Source organism: Podarcis bocagei (assembly GCF_964188305.1).
Source record: "Podarcis bocagei genome assembly, chromosome: 12".
NCBI classification, from domain to species: Eukaryota; Metazoa; Chordata; class Lepidosauria; order Squamata; family Lacertidae; genus Podarcis; species Podarcis bocagei.
This window is the reverse complement of record NC_138137.1, coordinates 49,955,084-49,973,574: the sequence shown is the minus strand read 5'-3', so window position 1 is coordinate 49,973,574 and position 18,491 is coordinate 49,955,084. Positions and strand designations below refer to the sequence as shown.

The following is an 18,491-nucleotide window of genomic DNA, read 5'->3' as shown; positions in this document are numbered from 1 at the left end:
AAGGCAACCCTGTTTAGGGAAGCTTTTAATGTCTGATGCATTACTGTATTTTAATATTTTGTTGAAAGCCGCCCAGAGTGGCTGGGGGAGCCCAGCCAGACGGGCAGGGTATAAATAATAAATTATTATTATTATTATCCTCTTGACAAATAAAGGGCACACGGCCACTCTGGATGCTATTCCAAATAGTGTCATGAGATCCTTGGAGGCAGAGAGGGCATACCTCTGCCATTTCCACAAGATGGAGTCCATGAACTGGTGTGGCCAGCATGCAGCCCCCTTCATCACTTGATTAGCCAATGCTTCAGCTCTGTTCACTCCAAAATATTTTCTCTGAAAGTGAAGGGGGATCTCACCCGCTGGCTTCACTTGTGCTTGGCCAATGTTAGGTGTGAGCAAAGCTCTGCATGTCTAGAACTGTATGCGCATAGACTCTTTGATGTGAAAGGGATCTCTGGACTGTTAAGGTCCCCCAACTGTGCATACGGGGAGCACATCCACATGCTGTTAGATGACTGCAGAGATCTGTTTGTGCTTGCCAGTATCCCACTGCTTCCTTCCTTCCACATCTGTAGGCGAGAGCACAGCAAGTATGACCCAAGCTGAATATGTGACCCATCTTTGTTGAAAGGTGTTTCATTAGTCTGAACCCTGGGTGATGGGAAAGTTTTGCCTGTGTTGATTAATCTTCAGTTGATTTGTGGGTGATGAGTGTGCATCTGCGACCTGACCCCGTGAAGTATGAAAAGAGGCAAAATTTTAAAGATATGTAACTCCTTTTTTTAATTAAAAAAAAACTGATTCCAAAGCACATCTTTCTTAAAGTAGGTTCATCTAAGGGCACGCTTTTTATACAGTGAGTTCTGGCTGCTGTATCTCAAAAAGTATATTACAGAATGGGAAAAGAGGCAGAAAAAGGCAAGCAAAATGATCTCAGAACTGAAGGAACTACCCAATGGGAAACGGTTAGAATGCCTAGGGCTTTTTAGTTGGGGGGCGGGGTGGGAATTGGTGTGTAAGTGTGGACATGATAGATGTGTATAAAATTGTACATGAAATGAAGGAAGCAAGAAGCTTTTCTCCCTTTCTCAAAATACTAGAACCCAGAGTGGCTGGGGAAACCCAGCCAGATGGGCAGGGTATAAATTATTATTATTATTATTATTATTATTATTATTATTATTATTATTATTATTATAGTGAGGAGATCCAAGGAAACTGAATGTTGGAAGATTTGGGACAGGCAAAAGGTCTTCTTCACACAGCACGTGAATAGTTAAGTTTGGAGTTTGCTAGCACAAAGTGTGGTGATGGTCAACAGTGGGATCCTCTTTAAAAGAGGATTAGAGCAGTGTTTCCCAACCACTGTTCCGCGGCACACTAGTGTGCCGCGAGATGTTGCCTGGTGTGCCGCGGGAAAAATTAAAAAATTCGAAAGATTTTTTTTTTAAGTCAAATTTTCGATTGGGGCACCGTCACTAGATGACCCCTGGGGTTCCCTCCCTCCCTCCCGCTCTGCGCCTCCCTCCTCCTCCTCCTCCTCCTCCGGGGAGGCCCTTCCTGGCTCTTGGCCAAGGCTTGGCGGCTGCCACTCACTCACTCGCTCGCCCACCCGTCCCGCCATCCCTGCACCCGGCCTCTCCCCCTCCGTCCCCGGCGCGGGGGCTGCCGGGATCCGTAGTCCCCTCGCCCTTGGGCTCCGCGCCCGCGTGGGGTGCGCGAACTACGTTTCCCAGCGTGGCCTGGCGGGTCGGGCGTTTTGTTTGAAGCGCTCTTCTCCCGGCCATGGAATGAGCGCGGCGGCGGCGGCCGGGCGGGCAGGGGCTCTTCCGCGCAGACCCCGCGCAGCCTGCCTGCGCCCCCGCGGAGATCGGGCAGCAGGATGGAGCCCGGGGATCCCCGCGGAGGCGGAGCGGCGGAGGCGGAGGCTGCCCCCCAGGTAGGGCTGCGTCGGGGGGGGGGTTATTTTTGCAATGCTGCATCCGCGCCGGAGGGGACGCATTGGACCGCGGGGAGACCCCTTGGCGGGCGTGCAAGGCAATGCATGCGTGCAGGCGTTGCATGGAGTGCAGTGCAATGCAATGGCAACGCGGCGCCCTGCATGCATGCATGCAACTTCCACCGGCGCTCCGGACTTGGCAGGTGAGGGGGGTCCCCAGTGGGCGGCAGAGAGAGCCGGGAGGGCGAAGGGCAGCCGGGGGGGAGCAGCGCTGCTCCCCGAGCCGAGCCCGGGGGGAAACTTCGGCGTCGTTGCGGCGGGTGTTGGAAGCGGAGGCTGGCGGGGGCCCCTCACCTGCAAAACCTGGTCGCCTCTCATATATTTCGTGCATTGCATTCATTGCCCGCTTTCTCCTCCAAGGAGCTCCCGGGGCGTGCGTGGTTCTCCCCGTGTTATCCTCGCAACAACAGCCCTGCGAGGTGGGTCAGGCGAGTGGCCCAAGGGAGCACCCAGGGATTGTCCTGGCCAGGTGGGGTGATTTGAACCCTGCTCTCTGCCCGGTCTTCGTCCTCATTTAGCCCCCACATGTGCATGACTGTGCATGACTGAGGTTTTCCCCCCTCGTCTTGGCTATGGTGTGAGTCTGTGCTGTTAATTAATGGGGTTCTGCCTTCGGAGAAGATGAGCCAGCCCTCAAGGAGGTGATTATGTAATTTGCTAGCAATTCATGTCCCTCCCGGCGTGACGCTGCGCGCTGACGTCACGGGGCTGTAATGGTGGTGTGCCTCGAGATTTTTTTCATGAAACAAGTGTGCCTTTGCCCAAAAAAGGTTGGGAAACACTGAATTAGAAGAAAAGAGGACAAATTCATGGAGGGTAAGGCTATTGAGGGCTACAACCTATAATGCATATGTTCCGCCTGCTTGCCTGCCATGAAGGCAGTTGTGTCATAATGGCAATATGCTGACATATAAGCTACGGGACAAGGATAATGGTAACTTTAAAGATGAATGGGAACCCTTTACAAAGTATTTGAAGACGCAACAAAGCGAACTGGACTCCTTGGCTGGCTTTGAATAAATATTCACAAACTTTTCTATTGATGATAATCAGCTAAAAAGTTTGAGGATCTATACAGTGGTGCCTCGCAAGACGAAATTAATCCGTTCCGCGAGTCTCTTCGTCTTGCGGTTTTTTCATCTTGCGAAGCACGGCTATTAGCGGCTATTAGCGGCTTAGCGGCTATTAACAGCTTAGCGGCTTTAAGAAAAAGGAAACAAACTCGCAAGAACTCGCAAGACATGCAAAGGATAAAACATGCAAAGGATAAAAGTTGCCTCAACTGTCTAAGCGTCTGGGTAGACTTGTTTAAAAAAGGATGTTTTTATCAGGCGCCGAAAAGAGCACAGCGAAGGTGCCTTGGCTTGATGTTAATAGGCAGGGAGTTCCAAAGTAGACACGAAACAATCAAGTTCATACAAATGAGGAACCAAGTAGGATTCTTATGACAATATAGTAGCAGGAAACCGGTTCCCTGAGAAAGCTACATCAGTGTGTCTCAGGGGCTGGCCACCCGCAACATGGATTTCCAAGGGAAAGAGGCAGGGTGATGGAGTGAAATGCTAAATAAAGTTACCTGCAGAAACTGAGCTGTTAAAATGGTCAAATGTTTAATCTTTTGATTGAACTGGAATTAATATTACTGTTAGCAAAAAAATAATGTGCTGGTATATTTGCATTAATAATTACAATACACTTCCCTTAGCGAGCTGTATTGTGCCAGTGCCCAGTGGAATTGCTTTTGTTGCTGTTCTACTATATTCATTGATTTTAATTCCTTCTGTATTATTTTAATATGTTGGAAACCAGTGGTGTATTTTCCTACAAATGAAACATGGAATATAAATGTTTATAATAAATAGTGCCAGAACCTACTAGGCATGTAGGTAAATACCTTGAGGTTGAGCCATACTGAGTAGCTATGCATCAGAGAGAGAGAGAGAGACGCAAATATGAACATATCGAAATCAATATTGATACTGCTACAAATCAGGAACCATTACATAATACTTAAGACACATTATTATGCAACCAGGGTGTATTTTTATTTATTGCAAAAAAATTATCCCATTAACCAGCAACTCCTGGTGGTCATTTTTTTCTGCCCCCTGCCAAATGTTTGTCCGCTCAGGTTCAGCGCTTGTGCCCTGTCTACTTTTGGCATTGAGCACTTTATACCTTGATTTATTTATTTGGGGAGGGGGGAGGAGATGCTCTGAAGATTATTATATTTAAGAAGCTCTTGGATTCTCTTTGCCTTCCGCTCTTATTGCTGCACTGATTTATTTTCCTATTCCATATATTGCATTTTACCATCCGCTGCAACTTTGCAATTCTGCTGCTACTGTGATCAATCTGTTAGCTTTACCTAGCTGAACCTATTTACTGCCCCCCCTTCCCCTTTTTAACCTGACTGGACATTTGGCACGTTGGTGGTCAACTGTGATAATATATGGGTAAGGGGGAAGGGGTTTTGTTCAGATTCAAGTAGTTTTGGGAAGAAGTGGGTATGGCAGTGGAGGTACGATAAGATAGCTGAAGGAAATGGGGTGGGGGGCAGGTGTGTATCTCAAAGTGTCCTGTCATTTCCCAGTCCTTGTCCCAGTACAGGAGACCAGAGTAGCTCGGCCAATTTGCCCTCAGTCCTGGTGTTACTGCTGTTACATGCCAGATCAGTCCAGATTAAACAAAAACAAATCTTAAACAGGACTTGATCCCACACTGAATGACTGACTTGGCTTATATCACTGTTAGCTGAGTTAGATGATCTGGAGGAGCTGAGCTTTCTCAAATTTACCCCCATTTCTTGATGCAGCACTAAACAAAATTGAGGGCCTAGGGTGAGGGGTTAGCAGTGATCTGTCTCCATTTCCAGTGCCTCTGTCAAGATAAGATCTGGTTATCTGTGAGTATACGTGGTGTTAGATGCATGGCCCAGACAGTGGCAACTTGACCACCCCAATTTCCAATAAGTTCCCCTACCTGAGCTGACAGAGATGGTCTTGGATATGTTACCAAAGACATCTAGGTTTATGGTTCTGGAGAACCTCAACATTCATTCTAGGACTGCCTTGCCACGGGCGTCTCAAGACTTCATAGCTTTAACGGCAGCCATAGACTTGTCCACACTTTGTGTCTGAGCAGGAAGATGGTGATTTGGGTTTTTTTTCTTGATTCATTTTTTGTGGTCAGAACATTCCCTGGTGAGATTTAAAACTCACAGTGGCCACTTCCTTCCAAAGGAGTAGTGGACCTATCTGGAAAGATTGATTCTCAGAGTTGTCTAGGAGTTTGCAGTAGACGTGTTCCTGATAAAGCCCTTGTTTCTCTGTGGGATACTCAGATTATTGTGGGCATTGACACAACAGCTCCCAACTACTCTTCCCCACTGCATGGAGCCTGGTTCAGCCCAGCTCCTTAGTTTACCCGGAATCTGGGGTGACAAAGCAATTAGGAATTAGACAAAAGAGATTGCACATCCCTGATGGCTGGCCTGTGTCAGAAGAAAGACAGAGGACTGTAGTCCTACCAATTCTCCTGGACCTCTTGGTGGCTTTTGACACCACCAACCATTGTATCCCTTAGTAATGGTGTGCATGTATGGCAGTCTAAATACACGAGCAGAGATTTAATTAAAAAAACAAACCGTCTGCAATGTGGTTGTGCAGAAAATACTTCTCAGATATTGCTAGAAATACATGCACTTCCACAGTTTTAGGGGCAGAAATAGATTTGTGTGAAATATCTGCCACCAACGCTATAGAAAAACCTATTAATGATGACAGGTGGCAAGGGATCTCCACACAGTCTGTCATCATCAAGAGGAGACGCTAAGGCTGTATAAACTGCCAAAATGGCTTACTTGAAGGTCGTCTGTGCTGTTATGTGCCACAAAAATAGCTCAGCAATCGGGGGAGGGACTGTAGCAGTCTATGGTCAGTATGACAAGATGTTTTGCTATTTGTATTATAGTAGTTATATCCAAATTTGTGTATACTTCTCTCTATCATGTGTGTGTGTGTGTGTGTGTGTGTGTGTGTATCACACATAAATTAGCAAATGTTAGAAAATTTCCTCTTTTTTGGTGATGAATTAGGTGCCCACCCTAAATAACAACTTATATAAAAGAGGGAGGGAGTTAGTTGCCTTCAGAAAAGCAGCCGTTTCATATGCACCCATCCAGGGTAATCAAAAACTTAAAAACACAGGAGAGTCACTTTTTAATCTCCAGAGAGATGGTGTCAAGTGAAAGTCATGAGGCAGGGCATTCCATAATGGTATGTACATAGACTGTCATGCTCTTACAGTTGCTTCAGCTGATCTTTAGTTTTCAGTGAATGAGACACAGAGTGAGTTGGACCCCCTCCAACGCAATGGAAGAAATAAGGCATAATAGTCAGACGTGTGATAGAATTCCAGGAGGAGGTGGCTCAATACAGAGTTCTGAAGTTCTTTATTCCTGATCCTGACTTCCATCCTCCCTGGTCTCATCAAATTTATCCATTTGTTTTTTGTTTTCTTTGCATACCACCCCTGCAAGCAAGTTCAGCATGTGGTTGGCAGAGACATAAAAGATACAAGCCACAGCAAAATGCTAAAACCAGAATAAAACAAATTTTTCTATCTTTCTATGCTGGCATGTGTGCCTAGCAAGACATAAAATCAGCATAAAATGCACAGCTGGTAAAACAATTTAAACCAGCAAGGGAGAGCTTGGTGCAAAAACTGAGGCACCTGATGGGTTGTAGTGACAAGGAGGAAAAGGAGGTCTTCACCTGGAGCCTTAAAGACCATAGTGTGGAAACCAGATGATCATCCCTGGGATTGCATAGATCAGGCACCACCACCCTTCCTGGCAACCATCTGCCACAATTAATTGGGGGAACTTGGAGAAGGACACCCCAAGAAAATATTGGGATCCAGGCAACTACGTATAGGAGAGAAAGAGCCTTCTGGTAGCATGTCCCCAAGTTGCTTAGAGAACCTTCAGGAGGAAGAGCAGAATATTGGTGGTGATAATGATAGTAGTTGTAGTAGTATCAGTAGTAGTAAATAATGATGTAAAGGCTTTTACAAATGGAAGAAAACTGTATCTCCACATTGCGAGCCTGTATATGTTCATGGCCTGCTTTTGCACTGATTCCAGAAGGGTAATGAAGCCGATTTAGACATAGATTGGTTCCGATTCATTACAGAATGTCATGACCAGGCAGCGCTGAGAGTTTTTCATTTGACAATTAGCCCTTTCAGCCTCGAAAAGATTTAAAACCAGAAGGGGGGGGGAATAACATCTGTTATTCTGCAGTGAAAATGAACTCCTCTAGTGACAGGCTGGCTGAGTGATTGATGGATGATGCAGGACAAGAGGAACAAGGACTGAGTTGCTCTGTGGGGGCTTCATTTTAGAGGTGGTGCCCCGCGATGTGCTGAAGCAACGAAAGAGAAACAACAACAACAACAACAACAACAACAACAACAACAACAACAACAACAACAACAACTTGCCACTGCCTCTGAGGTTGCTCCCAGGCCATTCCAAGTCTCATAACTTTCAGGCGCCTGATGCTCATCATCATCATTATTTATTAAATTTGAATCCCACTCTATACCCACAGGTATACCATCCAGGTATCTTGAGTGCCTTTATGATCCTTCCAAGTGGTAAGGGGAATTCTGCCATGCATCGGCTGCTGATGTGCACTAAAATGTTGTCTTCATGGGTTCATTGTACGGAGACCCACAAGTTAGCCACAGCTGGTGAAGTGGAACAGGTTGAATTGAATTTTGGGTCTTCTCTTCAGTTGAAGAGGTAAATTAGGGATGGGGGATTTGTGACCTCCCCCTAGATGTTTTTGGACTCCAGCTCCCCTTGTCGCTGACCACTGACCCTGCTGGCTCCCATGATGGGAGTTGAAATCCAACACCATCTGGTAGACCTCAGATTCCCCATCCCTGGTTTAAATCCTTCAGCCATTCTCTTGACAGGTTGCAATCACCCAAACCTTTTTCATGGAGGTTTTTGTGAGGATAGAATTAGGTTGCCTGAGGTCCTTAGGCAAGGACAGGATACAAATGCGAAGAGAAATGTTATAACTGTACATCACAATTTTGTTTATATATCAGAAGGGTTTGTTCTTCTCTAAATGATGGCTTTGAAAGAGGAGATGTGGACAGATTTGGTTTGGATTGCCCAGTTAGGCTTACATATAACTGGCTCATTTTGAGCACCGCAATTTAGATGGCTCAGTAATGTTGCTAATGACTATTGAAAACGCATCATGGCAGTTAGAAGCAGGAGTATTTCATTACCAAAGGCTCTGACACTAGTGCACACCGCAAGTACGTTTTAGCATGTTCTACAGAGAAGTTGTTTACAGGGAAGCAATTAGCTCCCTGTTGTTCCAAATCCAATTGAATGTGCATTCTCAGGACAGGCTGGGGAATGAGGAGGAGAAGGAAGGTGAAATGAAACTAGCTTTTCATCCTGGCTCAGGGATTGCGAGGGAGACCACAGCCACTTAGGTCTGTATTTGTTAATATAAGGACTGCCCTCTGGGGCTAGCAAACAGAGAGTACCCTTGGCCTAAATTATTTCACTGGGCCATTTGAGGGGAAGCAACCTTTCACTGTCAGCCCTGAGTCATAAGCCAGGCAAAGTCTATTAAAAATTGTTCCCCAAGCATCATTGTGCTTTTGCCCTCTTAAATTGTTATAAACCTTGCAGAAGCAACACTATTACATTCACTACAAACTGTTTAAGCACAGCAAATTGAGATACAGGTCTTCTAACATTACAAATATCCAACTTTAAGTGATAAAATCAGTAAGTAGAGAAGGAAACCATATAAATCAAACATTTTTGAATTCTGCCTTCCATCTTACAAATTTGTAATTTTAGACATTCCTGTTCAAACCATTGCTATTTTTCTTGTTCCCAATGCGTCACATATAGAATACTGTCAGCTACAATCATTTGCCAGAGATAGCTGATGACCCTCAGAGTCCCTTCCAACTCTACAATTCTATGATTCTGAGGTCTAGAAGACACCATGTTGGTAATCCATTATATATGCAACTACGGTAATTCTGTATGGCCTAGAGTTACAAGCCAGGAAGTGAAGCCTGGTGGGAACAATATCTTGGAGCAACAATATCTATTAGAGGACATTTTGCAATGTATGCATTCACTTTGCATGCAAAAAGTTCAATCCCCAACATCTGCAGGTGAGCCTGGGGAAGAAGTTGACGTCTATGTGACTCTCCTTTAACTGCCATGGCTTCCATCAAGGAAGATGGTGAGAATTCTCCTCTACACAAAACTACAGTTCTTAAGATACCCCAGGAGAGGAAATGACCATGACTATTATAACCTTTTGATCTTTAAGTGAACTGCAATATTGAAAATGTAACACATGCTCTAATATCAAACCCGCAATAGATTTGGTTGTTGGTAATCTAAAAATGTTTGTAGATGTTCTTAATTGTTTTTAAATGGTTGTTCAGTTTTTAATTGTATTGCTTTTACTCTGTTGTTCTTTGCTGCCTGGGCTCCCTTGGGAGGAAGGGTGAGAGAGATACTTAAACAACAAAAGCAGCAGCAGCAATAACAACAGAGCGAGGGGTTTCTTTTAAAGTAATAAGCCTCTTAGAAGGACCTGTCTTCCATCTGAATAACTCAGTAAGAGTGAGCAACCTGGTTGTCATGGCTGGTTTACACTTCTCTCCCCACCCCCAGCTTCCTTTAATTTTTATTTCATCCTTGCAGGACGCCCAGAGTTCAGTTCCTGGGGTCAAGAGTTTTTGCTTTTTTGACTTGCTGTAAGTTGGTAGCCCTGATAATAAACAGTGAGATCAAGCCTCCAGTTCAGAAGCAAGGCTTAAGCCAATAAACTCTCACATCACAGCTGGAAAAGGGCCCCATGACTTTCTCTCCTGTGCTAGCAGATGTAATGCCTGGGCATATTTACAGTGGGATAGAACAGAGTGATGGACTGTTTGCCTGTCATAGCTGTGCACCCTGCCTCTACTGGACCAAGGTGTCCTCATTAAAGCTTGTTCCAAATTTAGCTATTGCTGGGAGCATGTGCCCCTAGCATAATCAAAGGCCCTGTATCCACAGCGATGACAGAGAGCATCTGGAATGATAGGACTCGCCAAACGTTCTAATAAGGTGTGAGGTGGAAAGAATACACAGCCGCGCTAGGTGAATTAATTCTCTCTCCCTCTCTATGACAGAACGAAATTGGTTTTTGTATCTCCCCACCCACCCCGCTTTGCAAATGCAATTAAGCACAAAACAAATACCAGGTATTTCCTCATCCTAGAGCTGTAGCGATAACAGAATCTTGACACTTTACATTACTAATCCCCTTTTTTTTCTCTCACTTTAATTTCATTCTGCAGACGTATCAGCATTCGTATACAGCTTTTTATGTCCTCCGAAAACTGCCTGATGGGTAAGTGATATGATGTGGTACCTGGGGTTTCTGCAGATTAGGAGAGCTGCTGGGAAGTGAACCGTCCTAAGCAATGTGGGCTTGTGTCCATTGTGTGCTTTAACCATTCAACACTGGCAGAGCCTATAATGGAATAAGGGCCTTTCCTTGAAAAGGGAACACAATGAATCTCAACGTTGAACAGCATGATCCAATAGTGAGCAGCAAAGTGTTGCGCTGATTCCAGCTCCACCTACGTCCCTTCCTTCATCCTTCATTTTAGAATACAGTAGTACCTCGGGTTACATACGCTTCAGGTTACACACTCCGCTAACCCAGAAATAGTGCTTCAGGTTAAGAACTTTGCTTCAAGATAAGAACAGAAATTGGGCTCCAGCGGCGCAGCAGCAGCAGGAGGCCCATTAGCTAAAGTGGTGCTTCAGGTTAAGAACAATTTCAGGTTAAGAACAGACCTCCGGAACGAATTAAGTACTTAACCTGAGGTACCACTGTAGTGAGAGAAACCTGCTGAATCAGACTAAAGGTCCATCTACTCCAAATATCCTGCCTCCTGTTGGAAGACCACATTCAGGATCCAAACACAATAACTCTCTTCTGCTGTTATTCCCGAGCAACTGTATTCAGTGCCTCTAATTCCAGCGGTTGCATATAGCCATCGTGACTATAGCCTTATCCTCCATGAATTTGTCTATTACTCTTTCAAAGCTATCCAAGCTAAAGGCCATGATCACATATTTTAGAAGCAAGTTCCACAAACTCATTATGTGCTTTGTGAAGAAACGCTTCCTTTTGGCTGTTCTGAAGTTTTGGAACAAACGTCTTCTGGGTCATCCTCATGTTGCCACATTCAACTGGCGTAAAAGAAGGATTCACATCCTTTTGAACTTAACGTCCAGTCGTTTGTTGGACCTGATCTTCTGCACTTCCTCTCTGCACATGCCTGCTTTGCCAAGAGTGTGTCTCACGATGCAGTTACACAATTCCGCTAGCTGACGTGTTGCCACAGAATAACATCTTAGGTGAAACGCCACCTCATGCATTGGTTACTGACCTGTTTTTGATTTGCACAGGGGCTGTAACAACAGGATCACATAGTAATATGATTTGGGGCTGGTGCAGCTAGTGGAAAGAGATTTCTTTCTGAAAACAGATGTCCAGAGGCTTATCACATCCCAAAAAAGCCTTTCAAAATGGTATTAATTTAAAACAATTAGCTTGCAGTGTGGACACACACTGAATCATTTGCACATCTGATTCAATCCTTCCGTTTGCGTGAGCATCAACCTTGAAAATATAGTTTTAGTTTTACTTATTATCTACTTTATTAAAATATTTTTAAACCACCCTTCGTTGGCTTTGGCCCCAAAGCACCTAAAGGTACATCTCTTCCCATGATAGACCTTCTAGGGTCTTAAGATATGCAAGGAGGCAGAGGTAGACCTTAAAAGTACCATGCAATGCGGCATGGAAGGACCTTTTCTGTGTTGGCCTCACCATTGCATACATTTTGTTGGTGGGCCAAGATGCACCTTTTTGTATTCAGCTTTTGGTTGAAGGATGAGTTTAGAGCATTAATCCCTCTGCATTGCTGCTCGTGGTCTTACTTGCTGTGTGGTTGATATGACCTAATTGATGGATTAGTATTCTTGTGCACTACTTGGCTTACTTGCTGTTTTTAGCCGTGCGTAACCAGCCCTGAGACAGCATAGCAAAGGATGAGCTATAAATGCATATAAATAAATATTTAAAACGTCTGGGTGGTATACAAAATAAGACAAAAAAAGTCATATCACCATAAAATATAATCAGAGCATCTTTAAAAGGCAGTAAATAGCAAAGGCTAAACAACTAAAATAGCCAATGAGAACAAGGGGCAAGGTGGTCCACAGTTTTGACGCTATATCAGAGAAGGCACTCTATCTCTCATTGACTTGTAGAAAAACCTCCCCAGCAGATATTTAGCACAGTGGCAGCCTGCTGCTCTACCAACTATATGGTTCCAAGCTGTTTAGGTCTTCAAAGCTATTTATTTATTTATACATACATACATACATACATACATACATACATACATACATACCCCGCCCATCTGGCTGGGTTTCCCCAGCCACTCTAGGCGGCTTCCAACAAAAGATTAAAAATACATTAAAACATCAGTCATTAAAAACTTCCCTGAACCTTCAGATGTCTTCTAAACGTCAGATAGTTGTTTATTTATTTGACATCTGATGGGAGGGCGTTCCACAGGGTGGGCGCCACTACCAAGAAGGCCCTCTGCCTGGTTCCCTGTAACTTCACTTCTCGCAGTGAGGGAACTGCCAGAAGGCCCTCGGCGCTGGGTTGAATGATGGGGGTTTAGAGGCTCCTTCAGGTATACTGGACTGAGGCCATTTAGGGCTTTAAAGGTCAGCACCAACAGAAGTCAGCACCTTGAATTGGATCCACAAGCAAATAACCAGTGCAGTTAAGACACTTGTTGGTTTCCCTGTTACATGGCGGCACAGTGATTACTTGTTGGTTACTGATTGCAAAGTTCAGCAAATGGGAATCCTTGTCCCAAGAGAGAGAGAGTGATTTCAGTAGGGTTTTTTTTTTTTTAAAAAAAGGAGAAATCTAATTCTTTGTGACTGACATACAGGAAATTAGATTCAACATTTCAAACAGCAAGCAGCCTATTCTTCCCTGCTATGAGGGCTTTTTAGATCAGAGCTATAGTTCACTGCACACTGCAACTCACTGATCTGTTGTTAGATCAGATCTGTGTTCCTGGATTTCTATTGTATTCTTCATCAAAAGACGTTTTGTAAGCATGGGTTGGTCTGTAGATGGAGCAAGCCCCATCCCCCTCCTTTTCGGGGTGTCCCAGTGAAGTTGATCGATCAGGAAAGTAGGGACTGTTCTTCAGGCAATGCACCCAAATTATGGAAGGCTTTCCCTGGAAATACGCTAGGTGCCAACTTTTTTTTTTTTACATTCTTGCACAAAGCTAGGACTTTCTGCCCAGACATTTATGAAAAGTTAACCCACTGATAGGTTTTAACCTTTCATATTAAATTTGCATTCTCCTTTATTTTATTTTATTTTAAAAAATGGAGTGTTGTTGCTATTTCAGGTACTGTAACCTGCCCCTGAGACCTTTTAATATAGGGAAGCATAGAAATAATCACTTCTGCAAGCTTAGGATAGCTCTTTCAACGGCTATCAGTCAAAACAGCAAAATGAAATACCCGTGTTTGGAAGCGACATAATGTCTAGTTGTGTTGTTTGCATCGGCTGGTATGCAGAGGGTTTTGCCAAGCCATGAGTTGATCCTTCACATTCCGGTGGATGCTTACTGTAATGTGTATGGGTTGCTCGTGAGTAAGTTGCCGCCTCTCCAGGCTTTGTTGCCTTGCTAAACCTTTCAGTCTGGACAGCCCTTCACTTCGTGGCTGCCTCAGTCACTAGCAGAATCCGTCAGTGGGCGTTTCTTAAATCTTTTCCAACATAAAAGTTGTTTGACACCCAGTCTCCTCCTACTCTCTCTGCGCAGAAGTCTTCTGCGCAGGGAGGGTGTGGGTAGCGGAGGACCTGTGCTCTCCCCGCTGGTGTCCGGTGAAGAGTCCTGGAGCCCTCTCGCCGATTCCCCCATCAGCCCCTCTATATCCCTGGTGTTGCGCTGATTTGCTTCCCCATCTGCGGAGCTGCCTCTCTCCCTGCTGGGCCCTTCTCCAGCATCATTTGAGAGCCTTCCCTCCGCCTCTAGCTCCGATGTCAGTTCCCTGACACTTACAATGATTTTGCTGCAGGCTGATGTGGTTAGAAGTCTGCATAATCTGGATTTTCAGCCTGCCCAGAGTGAGGGGGGGGGTACAAATAATAAGTGTTGTTATTATTTCCTTCATGGCTGCCACTTGCCGATATGGCCATGGCATTGGGCCCCATATCCCTCGCCACACTTGTTTCAACCCTGACTCAACCTCACCTGCCATTACAGCCTCTCCATTCCCTTCTCACTCTGCTGTCCATCTCAAGGGCCGATTGACACAATAAACAGAATCATGTGATAAAACGCATTCTTCTCTTTGGGTTGTTAGCAACGGTCATTATGTTATAATAATAAATAAACATATTCTTGTACATTGAGGCCACAGGCCGCAAGAACTATATATTGCAGGTTTCCTTCCTCCATGGGAGAAACCTCCCTGCATTGTGGTGAAGAAGGTTGAAAGAAGCTGTTTTTAAAAAACCATTCAGATCCCGAGCTTAACTTTCTTCATATTTAGACCTTCCCAATTATGTTGCTTGAGTTGGTTCATCTCATCTGCCATTGTTAGTTTATAATTTGTGCTTAGGAACATAGGATGTCATCCTACTAAGTCATCCTCACTGTAGACCTATTGACACCAATGGGTCGAAATGGCTTAAACCTATTGGTCCCAATGGAACTACTTTACATGTAGCTAATGTTCAATATCACCCTTAGAAAACTGCCTTATTCCAGGTCAGACTGTTTGTCTGTCTAGTTCAGTGTTGCAGTGAGTCTCTGTGGCAGGGCTGGCCAGTCTGAAGTCCAGACATTCTTGGACTCCATCTCCTATATTGTTCATGTTGGGATACTGCCAGGGAGACAAAGTCCATCATGGCCCCCAAGCCGGCTGCCGGACGATCCATCGATCTCCCGTAGATACAGTATCAGCAGTTAGCGACACGAGTTTCCAGAAATAGCTTGCCACATTCCAGAGCTCATGCACACTCTATCAGCAGATAATGCACAGCAAAAGTCGCACTCAGGAGAGCATTATTTACAAGTTTTATTCAGCGTTGATCAGAACAAAAAAACAAGACTGCCTGCTTCAGTGTCTCCAGACACACACAGAGAGAAACGAAAGCAATAGAAAACATAAACTTCCTGTGAACAGGAAATGCGCAGACTCTGTGACTCACAAAGCCTGCTCCCTTTTAAGGTGGAACGGAAATATCCTAACAGTTCAACCATTGACCATACTGGTTGGTGCTGATGGGAGATGGAGTCCAGCACTACCTGGAGGGCCCTGTGTTGGCTATCCCTGCTCTGTAGCCTCTTACAGAGGTCTTTCCCATCACTTCCTAACTGGTCTTTTAAATCAGTGATGCCCAGAAGCTTCAGCACTCAAATAATGTCTTTTGTCACTGAGCTGCAGTCCCTCACTTGAAGATATGGGGATTTTATAAAATCTGAAGAAAATGCTGTGTGCTGCAAACTGCCTTTCACATTCCTAGAATCAGTTTAGCGTGTGTCATTTTATTAAAATTATTTTTTATAAATGGTTAAGGTTTGTGAATTTAAGCCATTATGCAGTTTATTTATGCTGCTAGAGAACCAAATATCCACTGTCTTCCCTATCGCACATCATAGAGCTCTGATGCCTTTTTGCTGGCTGTGCCTCTGTCCGCAAACCCTATCATTCATATTATCTCTGAGAGCTTTCCAGCCATTTGAGTGGAACCTTAAGGTTCGAGCCACCATTATCCAGAAGAACACCTTTTATTATTCTTATTTTGCAAAGGGATGGTCCATTAATGCCCTTGTTTCCAGCGGCAGGTGTTCAAATTAGGGGCTTATTAGCACAGCAAAAAACCTCCAGACTCCCGTGTTCATCTTCTCATTTGCTTTCCCCCCGCTTTCAGTCCATAATATTGTGGATCAAGTTCATGCTCGACTAGGCTGCCATCTAGTGGGTTCTCTTATTTCTGTAACTTGGGCTGCTGTCTTGCTGCTCCACGAAGCAATTCACACAAAATGGTTAATGTGGTGTTCTTCTTAACGCCAGATTCCAGTTGTACTGCCCTGTGCTATGCTTCTGAGTTATGGAGAATCTACATTTTAGGACAAGAATCCTTGTGTAGCTCTCTGTTTGACTGCATGACAGACTGCACATCATTTTTTATTATTTCTTTTATATGTATTATTTCATATGCAAACAGTCTTTCCAATGAGAGCGTTACAAAACACATTCAGCTTTACTCCATCATAATGGTGTTGTGCAGAATCCTCTGGTTCATTTTCTTTTAGCGTGGCAGGTTATCATAGTGTTCTTCTGCTGGCATTATAAAATGGTACTGAAGAGGATAGAAAGCCCTGATCACTTCCCCATTTCCCATCCAGCCTCTTGCAAGCATATTCAAGGCCAAGTGACTCAGTGCAAATTAACAGACTCTGGCACATAACCGGATGAAAACCAGCCTCCCTTTCTTTTTTGGTGGGGTGGTTACTCTGTTCCACGTGAGTATAGCAGCAGCAGCAGCAGCAGCAGCAGCAGGAACAACAACAACAACAAGCATGATCATTGTTACCATAGAATCGTAGAGTTCAAAGGGACCTTAGAGGTCCTCCAATCGAACCCCTGTCCATGGTCCCTGCCGAAGAAAGCTCATCACTTCCCAAGCAGTTTTTGGAATGCTTTTAATGATATTGTTATTGAAGTGGTTTGCTGCTTGGGGCTCCTTTGGGAGGGAGGGAGGAATATAAATGGAAATGACGACAGCAACAATGGAGCTAAGTTGGAGCAATATTTGTTGTTGTTGTTTAGTCGTTTAGTCGTGTCCGACTCTTCGTGACCCCATGGACCAGAGCACGCCAGGCACTCCTGTCTTCCACTGCCTCCCACAGTTTGGTCAAACTCATTCTGGTAGCTTCCAGAACACGGTCCAACCATCTCGTCCTCTGTCATCCCCTTCTCCTTGGGCCCTCAATCTTTCCCAACATCAGGGGCTTTTCCAGGGAGTCTTCTCTTCTCATGAGGTGGCCAAAGTATTGGAGTCTCAGCTTCATGATCTGTCCTTCCAGTGAGCACTCAGGGCTGATTTCCTTCAGAATGGATAGGTTTGATCTTCTTTGCAGTCCACAGGACTCTCAAGAGTCTCCCCCAACACCATAATTCAAAAGCATCAATTCTTCGGCGATCAGCCTTCTTTATGGTCCAGCTCAGTTTGTACTTCCCTACAAATGGTTCTAGTCTTGCTCTCTTGAGCAACAGATGACTAGCCTGCTCCAACTTCTGCAGTGACAGCCCTTTGGATCTTTGCAATCAAATCAGCATTCATTGTTTTTGTCAAGGATGCCAAATAAAATATTGAGGGGGCAGGTAAGCCCCACCCCACATAATCAGTTGTATCACCCATACCATTTGAATAGCAATGCCCATCAACTTTGGGGGGCAGACCCCTTAAATATTTTATTGGAGGGGCCAAAGGGACCCCAAAGTTGGCTCCTATGGTTTCTGTGATGAATACCCCTCAACTTCAGTAGTCTTATGGGGAGGCAACAGCATTCAATAATAAATGGGGCAGAACAGCCAGTTTAACAATAGTAACGCAACTCCACAATGCAGAATAAAAGCACCAGAGTAATCAATAAGTATGATGTAATGAATTGCATGCAAAGCAGAGAACTCCGGGTGACAGAAGCAGGCGAGGCAAACCAGAGAGGTGGTTGCAGATGTATCCAGAGTGAGCCTGGAAGATTTAGGAAAGTTGTCAGGCACTCTCGCTTCCTTTGCCGTGGTTTTATATTTAACAAGTGATCTATATAATGTGGTGAATTAGAGGTGCATAGAAAGCCCACAGTAGACACGAAGTCTATCGGACTTCTTTGCTTTCATTCGTTGCTGAATCCATTATATTTCCTCAGAACCGAAAGGACAGGATTATACAGGGCCTCCAGACAATGTATTTCTATCAGAGCATTGCTAAATGTGCCCCAGCTGCAACAAAACATGTCTCTCCCATATCGGTCTCTACAGCCACAGCAGGCACTGTAACTCTCCAGTGCTTGGACTTCACCCCTGAAGGCACATTCCTCCATTGTCTCCTGAGACAGATGGATGCCAGCAACAACTAAATGTGGATGACAGAATAATAATATGAAGGTGAATTAAGAAACAAATAATGCACTTATGTTCTTCACATACAAAAGCTTCCAGCTTTACTCAACTCCAGGAACATCTGGGATAGTCTCCTTTGCTGTAACTCTGAAGAGCTGCTGCCGGCCAGTGTAGGAGGACACTGTTACTAGA

The 18,491-nt window shown here is 44.6% G+C and overlaps 1 protein-coding gene across 6 annotated transcripts in view; it reads left to right on the top strand.

Moving 5' to 3' along the window:
* Positions 1 to 18,491, top strand: part of DPP6 (dipeptidyl peptidase like 6) — a 527,660-nt gene that overhangs the window by 417,442 nt on the left and 91,727 nt on the right. For all 6 annotated transcript variants that reach the window (XM_081163567.1, XM_081163565.1, XM_081163563.1 and 3 more), the window contains exon 6: positions 10,403 to 10,455. In XM_081163567.1, coding sequence (XP_081019693.1) covers positions 10,403 to 10,455 — 53 coding nt within the window. The remainder of the gene's footprint in view (positions 1 to 10,402; positions 10,456 to 18,491) is intronic.